The sequence below is a fragment of the Erithacus rubecula genome, assembly GCF_903797595.1.
Source record: "Erithacus rubecula genome assembly, contig: scaffold_133_arrow_ctg1, whole genome shotgun sequence".
Lineage (NCBI taxonomy): Eukaryota > Metazoa > Chordata > Aves > Passeriformes > Muscicapidae > Erithacus > Erithacus rubecula.
The window spans coordinates 139,871-160,915 of NW_027636161.1; the positions used below are offsets into that span (position 1 = coordinate 139,871).

The 21,045-nt window shown below is 48.7% G+C and overlaps 2 protein-coding genes across 2 annotated transcripts in view; both read left to right on the forward strand.

Moving 5' to 3' along the window:
- LOC306815439 (Fc receptor-like protein 4) overlaps positions 1 to 21,045 on the forward strand; it is a gene marked incomplete at its 3' end in the record, with an annotated part of 222,821 nt that overhangs the window by 25,934 nt on the left and 175,842 nt on the right. The window lies entirely within an intron of this gene.
- On the forward strand, positions 5,225 to 6,166 carry LOC306815441 (olfactory receptor 14J1-like; the record flags this gene model as incomplete). Its single annotated transcript, XM_079332000.1, has 1 exon — positions 5,225 to 6,166. The coding sequence occupies one exon, from the start codon at positions 5,225 to 5,227 to the stop codon at positions 6,164 to 6,166; it is 942 nt and encodes a 313-aa protein (XP_079188126.1).

Genomic DNA, 21,045 nt, shown 5'->3' on the forward strand with positions numbered 1-21,045 from the left:
TTCAACGTAAAAACATATCATAAGAACTTGATTAGCTTAGCCCATTAAACCTTAGAAATCATCAAACACTTAAATAATTGAGGTACACAAAACTCTTAGATATAAAGAGCATTAGAAAGACAAGAAAGAGAGAGAGACAGAAGCTCTGTAGAAAGACACACACATGGCTACCAGCTCCTAGGGTTCCAGTGTGGGTGAGACACAGACCCCAGCAGAAGGTAGGGTACGGATCATGGGCTGAGTGCCTGCTCCGTGTTTTAAGCCCCCAGGTCTTCGTGGGCCTCCCCCCGGGTGGGACTTGTGATTGCTGGGGCAATCAGAACCTGGGTCAGCAGCAGCCCACTGTGTGACTGACTGACAGCTCATCCTGTGGTGTCTGGGACATTGATCTCATCCACTCTCTGACAGCGACCATGGTGACACTGAAGAATCTCATGGAACCATGGGTCAGTTGTGACAATGCAGGTCCAAGGACCCCGTGGTGACTCTGCAGAACCTCCTGGAACCATGGGGCCAGTGTGACTGATAGGCAAGATGTCTTTAAAGAGAATTCAGTAACTGAAGGTACGGAAGTTTACATCTTTGAAATGGGTCTTAATGTCTCTATTAATTTCAAGCAACAGGTTTATTAAAGCGCCCAGTCAGCCTGGCTCCTTAAACAGACAAGTGGGTCTGCAGGAGCCTGAGGTTATGAACTTTGGCATAAAATGACAGTTTCAAGAGGGGAAGATGTGGCAGGCGGTTTGGGACTGCTGTATCTTCCTTGTACCTGGACTCTTACCCTTTATTCAAATAAAGTGGAATGACTCCTCTGTCACCTTTATGGACACTGACTTTTCATAGTGTGATTTTCCATACATGGCACTATGGAATGTCACAGAACCAAGGAGCCATTGTGACACATCAAGGCCTTGTTGGAACAAAGAAACTATTGTTGACAGTACAGAAACTCGTGGAACCGTGGGTCAGTTGTGACAATGCAGATCCAAGGAAACCATGAAGACACCATGGAACTTCATGGAACTAAAGAGACCATTGTGACACTCTGGTGCCTCATGGAATCAAGGGGATCATTGTGAAACTCAGGACACCTATGGAACCAAGGCTCAGTGATGAAACTGTGGGCCTGTAGAACCAAGGAGCCATTGTGACACAGCAGCGCTGCATGGAGCCCAGGGGCCATGATGACACTGCAGGACCTTATGGAAGCAAAGGGCCATGGTGACACTATGCAAGGAGATGCAAGGAGAATATTAAGACAAGGAGAATATTATGTTACTACAGGAACTCATGGGCTCAAGGAGAACATTGTGACACTGTAGGGCCCCAGGAAACCAAGGGAATGTGAAACAGGTCTGTCTGTCTGGGCCTCCTGGGGACCACCTGACAGGTTTGACAGACATTGGCATGTGGAGGGTCTGTTCTCATCTGTGACTGAAACACGGGCTCTGGGCTTTCCTTCATATGGAAAAGAACCGTCATTCTCCTCTAGGCATCCATGGCCAAAACTGGGAATTCACCTACAGAATTCCCTATATCCAAGGACAGCTCCCATAACAAAGCTGCCATGGCTGACAAGTCTGGCTGCCTTGGCTTCCTGAGGGCTCGATCTCATGTGTCTTTTGAAACAATGGCACTCTGTGCTTTCCTTCCTAATGAACTCTCCTTTCATTCCAGGCACATACAACCAAAACTGAGATTCCACCTCCAAAAATACCTACATCCAAGGGTTGCCCCCAGATGAAAGGTGTCAGGAGAGACAAGTCCAGCTGGCTTGGTCCATGGGCAGACACCTCTCATCTTTTCCAAAATACCTGGGCTTTGCTTTTCTTTCCTATGGAAAAAAAAATCATCTGTCTTGACCAGGCATCCATGGCTGAAACTGGGATTCCACCTCCAAAACTCTGTGCATCCAAAGATTTCTCCCAAGTGAAAGCTGCCAGGACAAGGGTCTGGCTGTCCTTGGCCTCTGGTGACTGTCCCTCATCTGCCTCTGTAACTCTGGGCCTCAGTTGTTTCCTTCCTATGGAGTCCATTGTGACACCTTGGGGACCCTGTGGCACCAATGGGCCATTAGAAAACTGCAGGGCACCACAAATCCAAGGGAAAATTGTGACACTATGAGACCTTGTGGAACCAAGGAAATCACTGTGGCACTGATGGGCCACATGGTCCTAAGGGGCCAATGTGAAGCAGCAGGGCTTTGTGGAACCAAGAGCTCATTGTTGCATTACAGGGCCTCGTGCAGCCAACGGGCTGTTGTGATCCTGCAGGACACTGTAGATCCATGGAGAACATTGTGGCATTGCCGGGCCCCATGGAATCATGGAGACCATTGTGACACTGTGAGGCCTCATGGAATCAAAGGGCCATTGTGACAGTGCAGAAGCAAGGAGAACACTGTGACACTGAGGGGCCTCTTAAGGTAAGAGAAGATGGAACAGGTCTGATTGGTTTGGCCTCCCAGGCATGACCTGACATATCCAGCTGACGTTGACATCACAAGGGCTGTTTCTCATCAGTACATGGAGCACTGAGACTCTGTGCTTTCCTTCCCATGGAAAAGAACTGGTCTTCTCATCCAGGGGCTATGGATAAAATTGGAATTTGGCTTCCTAAATTCGGTCTACACAAGGATTGCTCCCAGACAAATGTAATCAGAACAGAGAGGTCTGACTGGCCTTGTTGCTCTGATGATTTTCTTACACTATGAGCTGAATTTTTTTATTTGAAAACACCTTGGAGTGGAGTCAGAGATCTCCAGAGGTGGGTTTTGGAAACCGCAAGCAAATGACAAATATATAGGGACAAAAGAGCTCAATGCTCAGTGGAGTGGGGACTGAGGATAGCAGAGGAGAGGGATTGAAGGGCCATTTCAGAGATGGTGGATCATTTTGACATAGTGGAAAACATAAAGAGAAAGAAGGATTGATGGCAAGAACAGCTGAGGCAGTCCAGACTGAACACAAGGAGAAAGGAATTTCTCTCTCCAAGAAGGGCTGTGGTGCAACACGTCTCCCAGAAGGAGTCTGGAGCAGCCCAAGGCTTTGTGTGGCCAAGCAGAGGCAGGCAGGATGCAGAGCTGTCAGCAAAGGAAGGGCCAGCGAGGTGGGGCAGTCGGGGGATGACGACAGCCTGCAGGGACAGAGGAGCAGGGCATGGACACCATAGGACAGTCTGGGCTGCAGAGGGCACAGGGATGGGCAGCAGCTGAAAGGCCCTGCCAGAGCCAACTGCTGCAGCACTTGGGCCATGGCTGCTGGCCCTGGGCCTGAGGCCAGCAGGGGACAAGTGAGCCTTGCTGTGCTGGGGCCTCATTGCCTCCTTGTCCCTGCTCAGCAGCCTGGTAGGGGCCACCCCATGGTCTTGCCCTTGGCATTGCACATGCCCAGAGCTCAGTGCCCCGGAAAGAGCCCTGAGCAATGAGGGAGGGACAGAATCTGCCTTGCCAGGGCCTGGGGCTCAGGCCTTGGCTTTTGGAATTCCTGAAACACATCCAGGTTTGCTCAGCATCAGAGACACCATTCACTTGTTTGTTCCCCTCTGTCATCAGTGCCACCTGATGCTCTAACTGGAAGTTGGGGAAAATTTCAGTCATATCCCTCAGTGGAACCCATTAAAACTTTGAGAAACTTTGGAGTTTCAATTAAATTTTGAGTTTTGAAAACTTTTTTGAACAGTCACAGGGACTGAGTGTGACGTAAACAGCACCAAATCCCTGAGAGAGTCATTGAAGTCCTTGTGCTGTGTCTCTGCTGCTGAGCTGGGCTGGTCTCCTGGCACAGAGGCTGCTCCCAAGGTAAACCAAGAAGAGCTTCAAAAAGACATTTCTGCAGAGGAGCAGCTCCTCTCCCAGCCCAGCAGGGCTGAGGGCACTGCCTGCAGTCACTGAGGGGACAGAAGCCAGGCACAGACAGGCTAGAGACAATCAGGACTGGGAAGACATGGAGCTGAGACTTCACTTGGGGAAACATCTTCACAGCCCTGGACATGGTGAGTGTGTGTGTGCAGGGCAATGTTCCCTATGCTTCTGGAGGGATCTCCTGGAGCCAGCACATGTGTCAGGAGGACTCTCCCAGTTCCTCTGAGGTACAGGAGGATGAGGAGGAGGATGTGCTGCAGTGCTGGACTGCCCTGGGCACTGTCAGAGGGACAGGGCAGGATGGCTCCTGCTGCCAGGGATGACTGCAGGGCTGAAGCTGGGGCTGCAGCCAGGGCTGTAAAGGCTGTCCTGCAGAGCAGCTCCTGCAGCCCTCGAGGCTCTTGGCCAGCCCAGGGCATGTGCCAGCTGCCAGGGTCAGTTCTCAGCCTGCCTGGCAGCTCCCCATGGACAGTGGGGAGAAGTTGGAGGTGGAAGGAGTGACCCCCATCAGGGCAGATTCCTCCTGCTGTGCACATGGTGCTGCATGGCCAGGGCTGCTCTCAGCTTTCTCCTCAAGGGAAGGGAAAGGGGTTGTCAAGTGTGTCTGTGTCACTGTGTCTCCTGCACTGTCCCACTGGACATCAGCAGATCTCCCTCACAAAGTGCCTCCTCACCCTCCTCCGGTTACAGACAGCATCACCAGCACCTTGGCTTGCAGCATCTCAGTTTCTGCGAGCTGCCCTTAAAGCCCTGCTGGCAGGGAGATGCCCCTGGGCAGTGCCCTGTGCTGGGAGGGGTGTGCAGGGAAGAACTGAGCCCCCAGGGCTGGGCTGGTCTCTGGCAAGGGTACAGGGATAAGGGATATCAGGCCTTGGATACAGAGAAACAGCTCCTAAAAGGCACAACTCCCAGCAGCAAAGAGCCAAAACAGCCCTGGATATCCTTCTAAGTCCAGCTGCACAGGGAAAGAGAAAAGGGTTTAGGAAAATTGACATTGAAACTGGAGCCTTCAAAGAATCCACTTTGTTTTTCCAGCACACTGTAATTTTGATCACCGTGAATTAGTGGGGGGTGTAATGAGCACAGGGCAGCTGTGTGGGACCAGCAGGTCTGACTGCAATGGGGCACAGGAGCCCTGTTTTCCGTCTAGACTCCCCAGTGTTAAGGCTGAGAGCAATGCAGAAGAAGAGGCAGTAAGTCAGCAGTGCAAAATAGATATTTAAAAAAAAAAAAGAAAACTGAAGTTCCTCCACAGGAAGAGAAGCAGTTTTGAGAGGATTCATAATATAATTGCAAAGGATTGACTCAAAAAAATCTTTTCCAGCTTGTCAATGTCTTCTCTCAGTGGTCCACCATGCCCATATGGCAGAAATATCCAACAGCAGCTCCATCAGCCACTTCCTCCTGCTGCCATTGGCAGACACGCGGCAGCTGCAGCTCCTGCACTTCTGCCTCTTCCTGGGCATCTTCCTGGCTGCCCTCCTGGGCAACGGCCTCATCATCAGCTCCGTAGCCTGCAGCCACCACCTGCACACCCCCATGTTCTTCTTCCTGCTCAACCTGGCCTTCACTGACCTGGGCTGCATCTGCACCACTGTGCCCAAAGCCATGCACAATTCCCTCTGGGACACCACGAACATCTCCTACTCAGGATGTGCTGCTCAGGTCTTTTTCTTTGTGTTTTTCATTTCAGCAGAATACTGTCTCTTGACCATCATGTGCTATGACCGCTACGTGTCCATCTGCAAACCCCTGCACTACGGGACTCTCCTGGGCAGCAGAGCTTGTGCCCACATGGCAGCAGCTGCCTGGGCCAGTGGCTTTCTCACTTCTCTGCTGCACACAGCCAATACATTTTCCCTGCCCTTGTGCCATGGCAATGTCCTGGACCAGTTCTTCTGTGAACTGCCACCCATCCTCAAGCTCTCCTGCTCAAACTCAAACCTCAGGGAACTTGAGCTCATTGCTCTTAGTGCCTGTTTAGTGTTTGGGCTTTTCCTGTTCATTGTTTTCTCCTATGTGCAGATCTTCAGGGTTGTGCTGAGGATCCCCTCTGAGCAGGGACGGCACAAAGCCTTTTCCACCTGCCTCCCTCACCTGGCTGTGGTCTCCCTGTTAATCAGCACGGCCACCTTTACTCACCTGAAGCCCCCCTCTATGTCCTCACCATCTTTGGATCTGGCACTGTCAGTTCTGTACTCAGTGGTGCCTCCAGCCCTGAACCCCCTCATCTACAGCCTGAGGAACCAGGAGCTCAAGGCTGAAGTGTGGAGACTGATCACTAAACGATATTGGAAGCATTAACTTGGTTGCCAGTTTCTGAAAATCACTTGCAAAAAAGTAAATTGTGATAGCACTTTACTGTTTGGTTTCAGGCTCTTTTTTTTTTTTTTTTTTTTTTTTGTTTTTTTTGTGTCATTTTTGTTTTTAATTAATGTTCACAAATAAAGGTCAATCTTTGTGCCATTTCTCTTTCTTTTCCATTTCAAATAAACTGAGATCCACAGACTGTTTCAATAAGGAACTGTGCTCTCAGAAGATTTCAATGAAAAAAAGAAAGATGTGCTAGTAAACATTCCTCCTGAGATGCCCCTTGTGTTCCCTTCTCTGGAGCTGCAGCAGCAATGTCTGTGTGCAGAGCTGGGGCAGATCAGTGCTGGCACAGCAGCTGTGCCCAGCAGCAGCAGCACTTTGTGTTGCCAGTGCTGCTCCTGTGCCACTGCCCTACTGCCCTCCTGCCCCTCATGTTGCTGCAGGGCCTGAGTGTTCTTGGGGCCAAGCACAGCCCTAGGGGTGGCAGTGCCAGGGCTGCAGCAGGGACAGGCCATGAGCACTGCTGGGGCAGCACTGACACCTCAGGGCAGGGCCTAGGGGCTCCAGGCTTCTTGCCCAGATTCTCTCCACAACACTTGGCCAGGCCAGTGCTGAGCACAGAAAACCCCTGTGATCAGCCCCAGGGTGGCTATGGGCAGGCTGGGGGCAAACAGCATGGCTGGTGCCCTGCAAGGTCCCAGCAAAGGGGAGACCCTGGCAAGGAGCAGCAGAGCAGGGGCTGATCCATCCCCACTGTGCTGGAGAGCACAGAGCAGCGTCCCAGAGCGTCCTCATGCACCTGCCAACAACATCCCCCCTCTGCAGCCCTGGCCTCTCTCCCAGCTCACACAGGTGCTGCATCCTTGCAGGCACAGACACGGCAGCACTGGCTCAGGAGCCCCTGTTTGCACTGCACAGAGCAGGTGTCAGCACCCCCATGGTGCTGCTGTGGGGAGATGGAGGTGAGTGAGCACAAATGCCATCAGCCCCTGGGGCCAGCAAGGGCTGGGGGATAAGAGGGAAACCACTCAGGTTTGTCCTGGCTTCTGAAGTCAGCCAGAAACATTGTTTCCATGAGCTGTGAGTTTCCAGTCCCATTGCAGATGTTGGTAGCGCAGAGCCAGGGCTACCTGGCAGACACTGCCAAACTGCCCTGAGCATTTTCTTTTCTTCCCCCTTGAATTCTTTCATCTTTCCTAATCCTGGTTTCTTCTTCCTGCCCATCCCTGTCTCCTCCCATGCAACAGCCCATCCATGTTTTCCCTTTCCTCTATGGCTGCACTCACCATTTCAGTTCCTGAGTTGGCACCATGGGAACATCCCTTTGGGAGCAGGATCATCCTACAAGTGCTTCTGGAAGAGTCTGCAGGGTCCTGCAGTGCCTCGTGCTGCTCCCTTGCCAAAGGCACCATAGGCCAGGGGGGCATATCTGGGCTGGTGTGTCTGGGTGTGGGGCTCCCTGTTCTGGGCAGTGAGGAGTAGCTTGAGAGGCTCTGCAGGACTGACAGGATGGGTTTTGGGGCTGTGTGGAGAAGCTGAAGGACCTGGGCTGCTGGAGCTTCTGAAGAGGAGGTCCAGGGCTCATCCTGCAACTGCTGCAGGGGTGGTTTCAGAGAATCACAGAATAAGCCAGGCTGGAAAAGATCTTGGAGATCATCAAGTCCAACTTGTGCCCTGACACCACCTTGTCTTCCTGAGCTTCCTCTTCTCCGTGATAAACAACTCCAGCCCCTCAGCCAACTCCTCACAGTACTTGTGTTCCAGACCCCTCACCAGCCTTTTTTGCCCTTTTCTGCTCCAGCCCCTACATGTCCTTCCTAAATTGGGGGGCTCACAAGTGGACACAGCACTCAAGGTGCTACCTCACCAGTGCTGAGCACAGGTGGATAATCACTGCCCTCCTCCTGCTGGCCACACCATTCCTGATCCAGGCCAGGAAACTTTGGCCTTCTTGGCCACTGGGCACACTGCTGGCTCATATCCAGCCTGCTGTCCCTCAGTGCCCCCAGGTCCATTTCTGCCTAGCCACTGCCCAGCCACTCTGTCCCCAGCCTGAAGTGCTGCAGGGGTCATTGAGTCCGAATTGCAGGACCTCGGTAATGAGGTCAGGCTGACAGGCCTGCATTTCCCCAGATTCTCCTTCCAGCTCTTCTTGGGGATGGAGTCACATTTGCACCTCCAGTCTTTTAGAACCTCCCTTGTGAGCCACGTCTGATGAGAAATTATGGAGCATGTGGACACCATTGAAGGGCCAGGCAAAATTTGCTAGGCCTTTTCAGGCTCGGAGCTCTTTTTCTGTTTCTCATGCTGGGAAACCTTTCCCATGCTCAGACTGTTTCTCAGCTCCGGCCTGAGCCTTTCCCAGGATGATAACATTTGGGAAAAACAGAAAGGAATTAATAATAAAGATTAGCACCTGGTGTTGACTGAGAAACAGTTCTCAAGCTATGTGATAGGATTTGTTTTCTTCTGTTTTCCAATGGACGCCTGTCCTGTTCGAGACTTGCGAACCACACTATAAATATGGTTCCGACTTTCACTGAAATGCTTCTATGGCCTCATAGCTGGAAAAGTCTTTGTCATTAATATACACGACTCCTAGCGTGTATGGTGACAGGCGAGCACCTCCCAGCAGCTCCCTCATCCCCCTAGAATAAATATCAAGTGCTTCATAGAGACCTGTGAGCACCTGAATGGTTCAGTAGGTCAGCAGCTGCTTTCTCTTGAATTACAGGGGTCTATTCTGCTCCCTGCCCCATCTACCAGCTCAGCAGAACATTTGCCCTGAGGACAACTTGCTTTATTTTTGAAAATATGATAAGGAATAAGCAATAAGGGATGTAGGTTGTCCTTACCCCACTATTGCCAATATTGTATTGAAAAAATAATTTTTGTTATCCTTCACACAGGTGGCCAGTTTAAGTCCTAATGGAGCTTTCACCTCTCTAATTTTCTTTCTGCATGACTGAGCAACAGCCTTAAACATTTCCTGAGTTTCCTGCCCCTCTATCCAAAGATGATGCAACCTCTTTTTTCCCTGTGTTCTTGGAAAAAGCTCCATGCACAGCCAGGCCAGTCATTTTCCTCACTTTTGGCACACAGGGACAGGCTGCTCCTTCTCCTTCAAAATTTCTTTCTTGCAGTGTGTCCATCATTCCTGGACGCCTTTTTTTTTTAAGGATGGTATCCCTTAAAAAATTCAATACCTAATTTGGCACTCTCTGCACAAATCTACATCTCAATAAGCCAAAGTCTTCTCTCCATTATTGCAGGGTAGAACTTTTGTTGATGCCTCTACTTCTTTCACAGAATAATAAAAACTCTAATATTTCATGGTTACTGTACCCCAGGAAGCCACTGACCACCACATCTCTCACCAACCCATCTCTGTTTGTGAACAGCAGGAGACAGAGCTTTCCTTGGGAGTGTTCTTCTGTCCTGGGGGTCTCTCTAGTGTTTCCTGGTGGTCGTGGACCCCCAATGTTCCAGTCAGCCTGGCTGAGTTGGCAGGACACTGAGGCTGGTGAATTCCAGTTCCCCTTCTTACACAAGGGGCATTGTGTGGTTTCCAGAGGCGAGTGGTTTTGGAGAACAAGCATTGTGTTGTTTCACGTAGGGTGGGCAATTTATCGTCTGGTAACATGAGGTCACAGAGTGGGCTATGACAACACAGAGTGGGTTTTGTGAGGTCATCAAGCAGCTACGACATCGTAGGCTGTCTTTGCATCATCACCTGGGCTGTGTAAGGTCACTGGGTTGGTCACTCTGCCCCAGCCCCCCTCACAGTTTCCCCAGACAAGTCCAATGCTGTTCATGTCCAGCAAGGTCCCCTGTCCCTCTGTACCTCCCTGCTCCACGTGGAGCCACAGCCTCCCCCAAGGATGTTCCACAAATCAACCCCAGAGCATGACATGGGGAAAAGGGGCCAGGGCTGTGTGACCAGGACATCAAGGACGTGGATTACCCAGGTCAATGGGGCCTGGTTTGGGTTCCCCAGAGCAGGAATGATGTCTGGCAGCTGGAGTAGGGTGAGGGAAGGGCCTCCAAGGTGGGGCTGGAGCCCTTTGGCTGTGCAGAGATGCTGAGGGAGCTGGGCTTGTCCAGCCAAGAGCAGGGAAGGCTGAGGGGCTCCTCATGCCAACCTGGCAGTGCCAGGCAGGAGCAGAGGCTGTTGGATCAAGTTCCTGTGAGCCCAGAATATTGGCATTAGTGCAGCTGTAGCTGTGCACAAGAGAGCTCTTCAGCCACTTTCAATTTTCCTTCCTCTGGGCATGGAAGGAATTCGTGACTTCAGCGTGTCTCATGTGTGCAAAGAGCAAATCTGGGCAGAATCGGGGCAGGGTGGGTTTGGGGCATCATGGGATCTGTGCTGGGCACAGAATGTGTTTTCTATTGGTCTGAGACTGTCTGCTGTGAAAGTGGATGTAATATGCAATAGAGGAATGACTTTTGGTTTTTATGGAGCTGTGCCTTCCCTTGGTTGTGTTTGCTGACAATAAATGAAGATCCCTCTGTGTCTCAGGCAGTTCCTTCTCCAAGGAAAGCAGGTTGGGAGTTGGGAGTTGGTGCCAAGGAGCTGAAAGCTGCACGTACAGCCTGGGCTGGAGGAAGCTCTGATTTGCACAGGACTGCTCTGAGTGCCAGGGGTTGGATAACGGAAATGGTGGGGTTGGGGTAGGGACAAAGTGTGATTGATGGTCAGCCATAAAGGGTCTTGATTTTCGTATCTATTCTGACTACATTAGGAGGTGCTCAAGATCAGCTAAATTGAAATTGTTGATATCAGCGCATAAAGAGGAAAAAAAGAAATGGGAAAAAAGTCTTCTCTCATTTTTTAATGTAATATGTTTTTACAAATGTAGTGAAAGCTTAGACAAGTCCTGCCTTATGCTCAGGTTTCTGGCAGTAGCTCTGTTTCTGGCGACCTGCACTTCAAATTGCTTTTTCTACTAAGTTCTTAAGAGTAGAAAATTAGGTATATTATAAAAGAAATTATTTACTGAATGGACTCAAGATTAACAGACAAGAGACTTTAAATTGACTACTTACTGCACAGGATAAACAAAAGAAGTGCAGGTAGATAGAAACACAGTGCACAATAAAGTTAACATATTACAGGTAGTGAAGAAATAGCAGAGATCAGGAGTCAATGTAACTTACCAACAAATTGATGAGGGAGTGCACATGGAGCCCTTTCACTCACATTCCAGAAAAGTAAGCATAAAGATGCATCCAGACTTGGAAGATAAGCCCTATCCTTTTGCAGGGACTATGCAGAAGACTTTTGCTTTGTCAAAGTTTTGTGTGGCTTTCATAGTTTGCAAAGTGAAGTGTGAGTCACTCAGAAATTCAAGGCTTATCTCCCTTCAGTCTGCTCTCAAGGCAAGATGTTTATGGTCAGCTGGAAATTCCACCTCCCTGGCACCAGAGAGAACTCAGGACAAGACTGATGTCCAGCCTGGGTTATCTCAGCAATTCCTGAGAGAGGGAAGATGCCCTGAGTTACAGCCCCAGCTGATGGACAGAACAGATGAGCTCTGCTGTGTCACAGGGGAAGTCCTGCTGCAGGAACCTCATGGAACCAAGGGTGTGTTGTGGCATTGTGATGCCTCATGGAACCAAGGAGACCATGGTGACACCAATGGACCTCATGGAACCAGGGGTCCATTGTGATAGATCAAGGCCTAATGGAACCATAAAGAGCATTGTGACACTGTAGGGACCCATAGACCCAAATCTCCATTGTGACACTTCAGAACCTCATGGAAGCAAGGGGCCTTTGTGACACTGCAAGGCCTCAGGGAACCAAGGAGTGCAAAGGTCTCAAACATTGCTTGCAAGGTTCTGCCTTGGGGGTGAGGAATTTCTTTGGTGGCACCTTGTGCCTCTTTGCAGTAGGGAAAATTTAAAAATTTGGATTGCTTCAAAAAAAATTGAAACCCCCTCTTTGTCTGAGTTTTCTCATTTCTCGGAAAGTCAGTGTGGAAAGGAAAAACTAAAAAGCTTTGTAAAGCTGAAGCACCTAGAGGCATTGAGCCTCACTGAGTGTTGTTACTAACAAAGCCTCTCAAGAGACTAATTGAAGGAGATAACTGGAGGCCATGATTGCACAAAGCTTTCAGAGACTCCAAGGCAAAAGCAAAACCCAAAGCCCTTGGAAAAACCTGCAGCCCCTGGGAGCATGAAGGAGCCCCCAAGGCCATCCCTGACCAAGGCTCCCCAGGGACTGGTCCCAGCACATCCCTGAGGCCACTGGGATGTGGGGGGATGCTGAGGGCAGCACAAGGGGTGACAGTGCCCAGCCTTGCTGGGGCTGTGCCAGGAGGCCCCAGTGGCTCAGGACAAGGTGTCTCCTCCCAGCCCTTAGTGGCACAGACCCTGCTGTGCCCCAGGGCACCAAGACTTGGCTTCTCTTGGTTTCCACCTGTCATCTCTGCCTCCAGTTCTCTGCTCTGATTGTGGTATGGGGACACTTTGTCACTAAGGTTCCTCCCTGGGACCCATTAAAACTTTAGGAAACTTTTATTTGATTTATTTTAACTTGGAGTTCTTGAGAGGTTTCCTAACAAACCATGGTTGTGCCTTGATTTCCCTCTGGTCTGGTGCCGTTCATTAGGAATATTTCTTATAATAGTTATGGAAAAATATTTCGAAGTGCATCTTAAAAATATTCATTCGTATTTTAAAGGGTGTATTTTATTGCTGTTCTCTTTAAAGCAGAGGTGATTGCAGCATTCTGTGATTGACATTGATCCAGGGTCTCTTCTCAAGAAGTCTGGCCTGCTCAGAGAAGCTGTGCCCTGAGGTCTGACCAAGTGTGGACAATCTTGCTCCACATTCCCCAACCCATCCTGTCTTCCCTCACTCACCTGTGTCCTGCTTTGCTTGGAGAGCTGCCTCCATTCAAGCAAACAGGATTTTTTCCATTTTTTTTTACTTTTGAAGCAATCTAAAACTCCTAATTTTCCCTATGGAAAACACACACACTCCTCAGGTGTGTGCCAGCCCAAGGTGCCACCAAGGAGGTTCAGGCCGGGGATCAGGGCCTCAGGGGTTGTGCCTCGAGCCAGCGCCATCTTTCCTTTGTGCCTCAAACTCCCATCATGCCCCGCGGCCCCATAGAGCCCCATTGGAGCCGGGACTACAATACCCATCACTCCCCGAGCTCCACAAAACACCGGTATTTCCCCCCCCCGATGTCCTCCAGGATCCCCAAGTGTACCCTCAGCGCCCATTTGGGAACCTCCCCAAACCATCCCCGAATCCCAGGAACGCTCCCAACCCCACAGATGCCCGTTACAGCCACTTCTGGGAATTCATCTCCTGCCATCCCCCATGACCTCAGAGCACCTCATAATCCAGTCAGTCGTCTAAAATTCCTGCTGTGTCCCGTGCCCTAAAGAGCCTGGTTAGAGCTCCCCAAGATCCCTCCAAGCTCTCCCGAACCGTACACGTTCCCCTCTGAGGACCTCAAGTCGCTGTTCAGAGGCAAAAGTGTCCCCATAGGGCCCTCCTGAACCCCAAACTCTCGGCAAGAGGCAGTTCCGTGATTACAGCACCCATCATGCTCCATGTTTTAATTAATACACCATTCCAGCTGAGACTCCATCCCCCATCATGCCCCATGACTCACAAAGAGACATTGCAGTTTTGCCTGGAACTCCCATGATGCTCTGCAGCCCCTTTACACCCTACTATACCCGCGCCTACAACTCCCATCATCCCCCACACCCTAGAGAGCCCTGACAGAGCTCCTCCATTGCCCTGCCTGGACCCTGAAGGGTCCCAGATTCTCCTCCGTGACCTCCAAGTGCTTCCCTGGACCCCCAAGTGCCCCTCAGAAGCCCAGACTTCCTTCTAAATTTTTTCTCCAGACCTAATACTGCCCCAAATGTGCCCCAGAAATGTCTCCCTGGACCCTGAAGTTCCCAACTTGACCCTGTCTGAAAAAAAGCTGATAATAAAGATGATAAAAAGATTACAAATATTATGAATTATCCTAAAGAGGGAGAAATAAGTTAATTAGGGGATTTGTCTTACTTAGAAACAATGACCAATAATTTATTTGGTTGCTAATAATATGAAATTTATTAATATAATTATAAAAATGAGGTTTAAATGTATAGAATAGTAATATTATATCTCATAAAAACATAACTATATAATTTAATAACTTTTTTTTTTTTTAAGATAAATTTATGAGGTTTTTTTTATATTTTTGGTTGCCAGTCCCAGATGGGAGATATCAAGAATTGGTGAGTTTGGGGGTGAGGAGCAAGTTGTCTGAACTGGGTCAGTCTGCAAGGGGCTCATACTTCTCTGTGCCCAGAGCTCTTAAGCAGACATTCAGCATGAAGATCACCTGTGGAAAGCTTCTATCAGTTTATCTCTGAAATGAAAAACAGAAAAACATTCTCTTGAGGAAAATAAAGAAGTCATGAGACACACTTTCAAATCTTCCTCCTAACAGAACTCCAAACTGACTCCAAACAACTGCACAAGCCCTGGAGACTTGATGACAAATAAAGACAGGAAAAGAGCTCCTGAAAACTTTCTGTATTTTAATGATCCTCATGGTGGATTTGGGGATGAGTCCAGCACCCTCAGACACTGAGAGAAGGTTGAAGAAGCTGCTCAAGGAGTCAGAAGCAAAACTCCAAGTGCCTTGGAGCATCAGTGGCCCCACTGAGGGCAGGGGCTGCCAAAGGCTCCCCAGGGACTGGTGAGAGCAGATCCTTGAGGGCAGGATTGCAGGAGCCAAAGGCTGAGAGCAGGAACTGCAATGCTGAGCAAGGCCTTGGCTGGTTGGAGGCAGCAGAAAAGCCAAGGGCTGTACCCAGACCTGGCCCAGCAGGGCCTGTCCCTCACGGACGGCTCGGGGCTGTTCCTGTGGCACTGGGATGGGAGGGGCAGCAAGGACAAATGGCATCACCCTGTGTGACACTCCAGATGCTCATGGAACCAAGGGCCAGCCTAACACTGTGGGCCCTCATGGAAACAAGAGGCCATTGTGAGCCTGGGGGGTTGTAACACCCCAGAACACTGAAATACTAGGGGTCACCAAAAGTTTCTTTATTCAAGCTTGGTGCACAGGAGAAACCCCAGCCAGATATTCTCAAGAGGTCAAAATGACACAAAATTTTACTGGCAAAGTATAAAAAAATCAAGGAATGCTTGAAAAGTATTTAATACAACATCCAATTCAACATAAAACACTTGTCATTGCAGGAACTTCATTAGCTTAATCCATGTAACCATAGAAAGCATTAAACACTTCAGTTGTTGAGATACCCAAAACTGTTCCATATAAAGAGCATTAGGAGAAGAGAGAGAGAGAGACAGAAAGACAGAAGCTCTATAGAGAGACACACACATGGCTACCAACTCCTCGGGTTCCTGTGTGGGTGAGACACAGACCCCAGCAGTAGGCAGGGTACGGACCATGGGCTCAGTGCCTGCTCCGTGTTTTGAGCCCCTGGGCATTTGTGGGCCTCCCCCCAGGTGGGACTTGTGATTGCTGGGCCAATCAGAGCCTGGGTCAGCACTAGCCCACTGTGTGACTGACTGACAGCTCATCCCGAGGTGTCTGGTACATTGATCTCATCCAGCCTCTTACAGCGACCATGGTGACACTGTGGAACCTCATGGAACCATGGGTCAGTTGGGACAATGCAGGTCCAAGCACCCCATGGTGACTCTGCAGAACCTCCTGGAACCATGGGGCCAGTGTGACTGATAGGCAAGATGTCTTTAAAGGGAATTCAGTGACTGAAGTATGGAAGTTTACATCTTTGAAATGGGTCTTAATGTCTCTATTAACTTGAAGCAACAGGTTTATTAAAGCGCCCAGTCAACCTGGCTCCTTAAACAGACAAGTGGGTCTGCAGGAGCCTGAGGTTATGAACTTTGGCATAAAATGACAGTTTCAAGAGGGGAAGATGTGGCAGGCCATTTGGGACTGCTGTATCTTCCTTGTACCTGGATAATGGGGAAAGGAAGAGGGCAGCCTGTGACCAGGAGTTTAGGATAAAAGGAGTCTTCAGCCTATGGAGCATCCGGAGAGGGAACCCTGTGAACATGTGCCCTGGTGTACTCTTTCCTTTTATTCAAATAAAGTTGAATGACTCCTCTGTATTCTTTATGGATACTGACTTTTCATAGTGTGATATTCTGTACATGACACTATGGAATGTCATAGAACCAAGGAGCCATTTTGACACATCAAGGCCTTTTTGGAACAAAGGAACCATTGTTGACAGTACAGAAACTCATAGAACCATGGATCATTTGGGACAATGCAGATCCAAGGAAACCATGAAGACACCATGGAACCTCATGGATCTAAAGAGACCATTGTGATACTCTGGTGCCTCATGGAATCAGGGTGATCATTGTGAAACTCAGGACCCCTATGGAACCAAGGGTCAGTGATGAAGCTGTGGGCCCATAGAAACAAGGAGCCATTGTGACACAGCAAAGCTGCATGGAGCCCAGGGGCCATGATGACACTGCATGATGACAGATGCAAGGAGAATATTGTGACAAGGAGAATATTAAGACGAGGAGAATATTGTGTCACTTCAGGGACTCATGGGCTCAAGGAGAACATTGTGACACTGTGGGGTCCCGTGGAACTAAGGGAACGTGGAACAGGTGGAACAGGTTTGGCTGGCTGCACCTCCTGGGGGCCACCTGACAGGTGAGGCAGACAGTGGCATGTGGAGGGTCTGTTCTCATCTGCAACTGAATCACTGGGACTCTGGGCTTTCCTTCCTATGGAAAAGAACCATCATTCTCCTCTAGGCATCCATGGCCAAACCTGGGAATGCACCTCCAGAATTCCCTATATCCAAGGACAGCTTCCAGACCAAAGCTGCCATGACTGACAAGTCTGGCTGCCTTGGCTTCCTGAGGGCTCGATCTCATGTATCTTTTGAAACACTGGCACTCTGTGCTTTCCTTCTTAATGAACTCTCGTTTCATTCCAGGCCCGTAAAACCAAGACTGAGATTCCACGTCCAAAAACACCTACATCCAAGGATTGCCCCCAGATGAAAGGTGTCAGGAGAGACAGGTCCAGCTGGCTTGGCCCATGGGCAGACACTTCTCATCTTTCCCAAAATACCTGGGCTTTGCTTTTCTTTCCTATGGAAAAAAAACCCCATCCATTTTGACCAGGCATCCATGGCTGAAACTGGGATTCCACCTCCAAAACTCTGTACATCCAAGGATTTCTCCCAATTGAAAGCTGCCAGGACAAGGGTCTGGCTGTCCTTGGCCTCTGGTGACTGTCCCTCATCTGCTCCTGTAACACTGGGGCTCAGTTGTTTCCTTCCTATGGAGACCATTGTGACACCTTGGGGACCCCGTGGCACCAAGGAGCCATTATAGAACTGCAGGGCACCACGGATTCAAGGGACAATTGTGATACTGTGAGACCTTGTGGAACCAAGGACATCACTGTGGCACTGATGGGCCACATGTTCCCAAGGGGTGATGTGAAGCAGCAGGGCTTTGTAGAACCAAGAGGCCATTGCTACATTAGAGGGCCTCTTGCTGCCGAAGGGCCCTTGTGGTCTTGCAGGGCACCATGGATTCCTGAAGACCACTGGGGCATTGACAGGCCCCATGGAACCATGGAGACCATTGTGACACTGTGGGACCTCTTAAGGTAAGTGAAGTAGGAACAGATATGATTGGTTTGGCCTCCCAGGGGTGACCTGACAGATCCAGCTGAACTTGACATCTCAAGGGCTGTCTCTCATTAGTCCATGGAGCACTGAGACCCTGTGCTTTCCTTCATATGGGAAAGGACTGGTCTTCTCATCCAGGGGCTACGGACAAAACTGGAATTTGGCCTCCTAAATTCTGTCTATCCATGGATTGCTCCCAGAGAAATGTAGCCAGAACAGAGAGGTCTGGCTGTCCTTGTTCCTCTGGTGATTTGCTTACACTATGAGCTGAATTTTTTCATTTTAAAACACCTTTGGAGCCAGAGATCTCCAGAGGTGGGGTTTGGAAACCTCAAGCAAATGACAAATATATAGGGACAAAAGAGCTCAGTGCTCAGTGGAGTGGGGACTGAGGACAGCAGAGGAGAGGGATTGAAGGGCCATTTCAGAGATGGTGGATCATTTTGACATAGTGGAAAACAGACAGAGAAAGAAAGGATTGATGGCAAGAACAGCTGACGCAGTCCAGACTGAACACAAGGAAAAAGGAATTTCTCTCTTCAAGAAGGGCTGTGGTGCAACACATCCCCTAGAAGGAGTCTGGAGCAGCCCAAGGCTTTATGTGGCCAGGCAGGGGCAGGCAGATGCAGAGCTGTCAGCCAAGGAAGTTTGCTCAGCATCAGAGACACCTTTCCCTTGTTTTTCCCCAGCTGTCATCAGTGCCACCAGTGTTCTGCTCTAACTGGAACCTGGGGACGCTTTCTCAATTGTGTCCCTCAGTGGGACCCATTAAAACTTCAAGAAACTTTGGAGATTGAATATGATTTTGAGTTCTTGAGAAGTTTTCCTTCGTTTCCACTCAGGGACTGATGTCCAGGGACTCAGCACTCTTGGAAAATCCCAGCTCTACAGGGATGGGGCAACTGAGCCATGTTTTTTTCTTAAAGATTTTGTTCGATTATCAGTCTCCTTGAAGGGTGGAACATAAGAGATGTAAAATTCAAAGACAAAATTCTATCATAAGCCAATCTTTTTCTGGGTTACCATACCTTATAAACATTTTTCAGCCAATTAGTTTTTGTCAAACACTTGTGCTAATACTTCTAACACCAATCACCTATTATTTTACCCTAGAAGGACTTTGCAACAATGCATCTTTCACAGTTCTAGTTCTCCAAAATATCTGGTCTTTTTGTAATGCCATAATTTGAAACTTTTTTTCTAATTCTATCTCTCTCTCTCAATGTTTTCTCTATTCCATGGCCTTTCTAAGTCAGCATATCTTATCTCAGAGTTTGCGTACAGGTGTACAAGACTGTGTGAGCTTTCAGTCAGGCTTTGAGAATCCTTTACAAATACATTTCTCACTAAGATCAATCACAGAATGCTGCAGTCCCCTCTTGTCTAAAGAGAACAGAATTAAAATACACCCATAAAAATAAAAATGGCTATTTCTCAGAAGTTCTTTGACATATTTCTCCAGAACTGGAGTAGGAAAACCTTCTGAATAAACTGCACTAGACCAGACAGAAACTAAGGCAGAGCCATGGTTTGCTCGGAAACCTCTCAAGAATTTAGTCAGAATTGAACTCCAAAGTTTCTGATCCCGTTCATGGGTCCAACTGAGGGACACGACTGAGAAAGTGTCCCCAGGTTCCAGTTAGAGCAGGAAATTGGAGGCACAGATGACAATAGTGAGGGAAATGCAGACATAGAGAGCTGTCAGGGCCTTGTGCATACAGACTCAGAGGTAGAGATGGAGACAAGATTTGACCCAAGACCTTGGAGAATGTTGGAGAAGTAGCGCGTTAAAAGTAAAGCAGACATAAAACAAGAATGACAAGTTTGTAGTTTAAATAGCAGTATGTTTTAAGCAGAGATATGTATTGTGTAAGCAAAGCAGTATTTAAGTAAGATAGTAAAAGATTTTAAAGTTTATCAATAGAACATGTTATAGTTAGTTCGAAGTTTAAGATGTATTAATGTAGGTTTGTGAAGTGTTATAGGATTGGTTGAAAAATGACACATTGTGCAAAGCCATGAGAAGCGAAACAATTAATGATTGGTCTAAAAAGACGCTAGCGAACTTCATAGAAGAATTTGATTGGATGAAAAACTAACATAAGGCATTGAAGCTAAGAATTAGGCAGCTTCTGATATTATAGCCTTGGATGTGACACCTTTAATGTCTTACTCTTCTATGAGACTGATGCAATAAAGCAATAAACCATCTTTGATGATGTCTCTCAGTTACCCTGTCTTTTGAAATGCTAATCCCCTGATAGGAAATTTTTGGGCATCAGACCTACCCTTTGAAATCAATGGGGATGTAAGGAAACCAGGTCTACCATATTAAAAATCAAATGGGATATAGGGATCGAAGGTCTACCCTATTGAAATCAATAGGGATTTAGGGAAACCTGGTCTACCCATTAAAGTCAATGTGGATTTGAGGAAATTTGGGGCTAAAATGAGATTTGGGTAAATCTAGCGGAAATCTTGGGCTGAATTCTGTGAATTTTCGCTCCAGGATTGCAGTGCTAATGCTCTAAAAATCCTGGATGAATTCCTGCATGCCAGTCCTGAATCCCTGAACCCACACATGTGGCCTGTGCTGAAACTGTGCCTCCAGGTAAGCCCAAAAAATCTATTTTTAGCCCAATACCTGAGAATTCTAGGACCAAAATGGGGATTTTTAGCAACATAACTTTGGGGACATTGCATCTACCCATTGAAGTCAATGGGGATTGAGGGACACCAGGTCTTGCCAGGAATAGGACTTGATCGGGAATGGTTACTGGTTCAACTGAGAACACTGGGAAAAGCTAAGTGGGAGCACTGGGTTAGGAACTGGAACCACTGGGGGGAAACTGGAAGCGCTAGAAAGGAGAAAAGGGGGAAGTGGGTAAACTGTGAGCACTGGAAGAACTGGGAGGGCAAACAAGTCAAATTGGGAGCTATTCCTTGGACTACTGGGAGCAGCAAAGGAGGCACTGGGGAGCAAAAGGGGTTACTGGGAGCACTGGGGCAAAGCTGTGACCACTGAGAAATTAGTGACAATAATTTGGGATAAAGAGGACACCCAGTGTACCCCACTGAAGTCAGAAGGAATGTAGGGATACCCAATCTACCTTATAAAGTCAATGCAGATTTTTAGGGACACCAGGTCTACCCAATCAAAGCAATGAGGAATTTTGG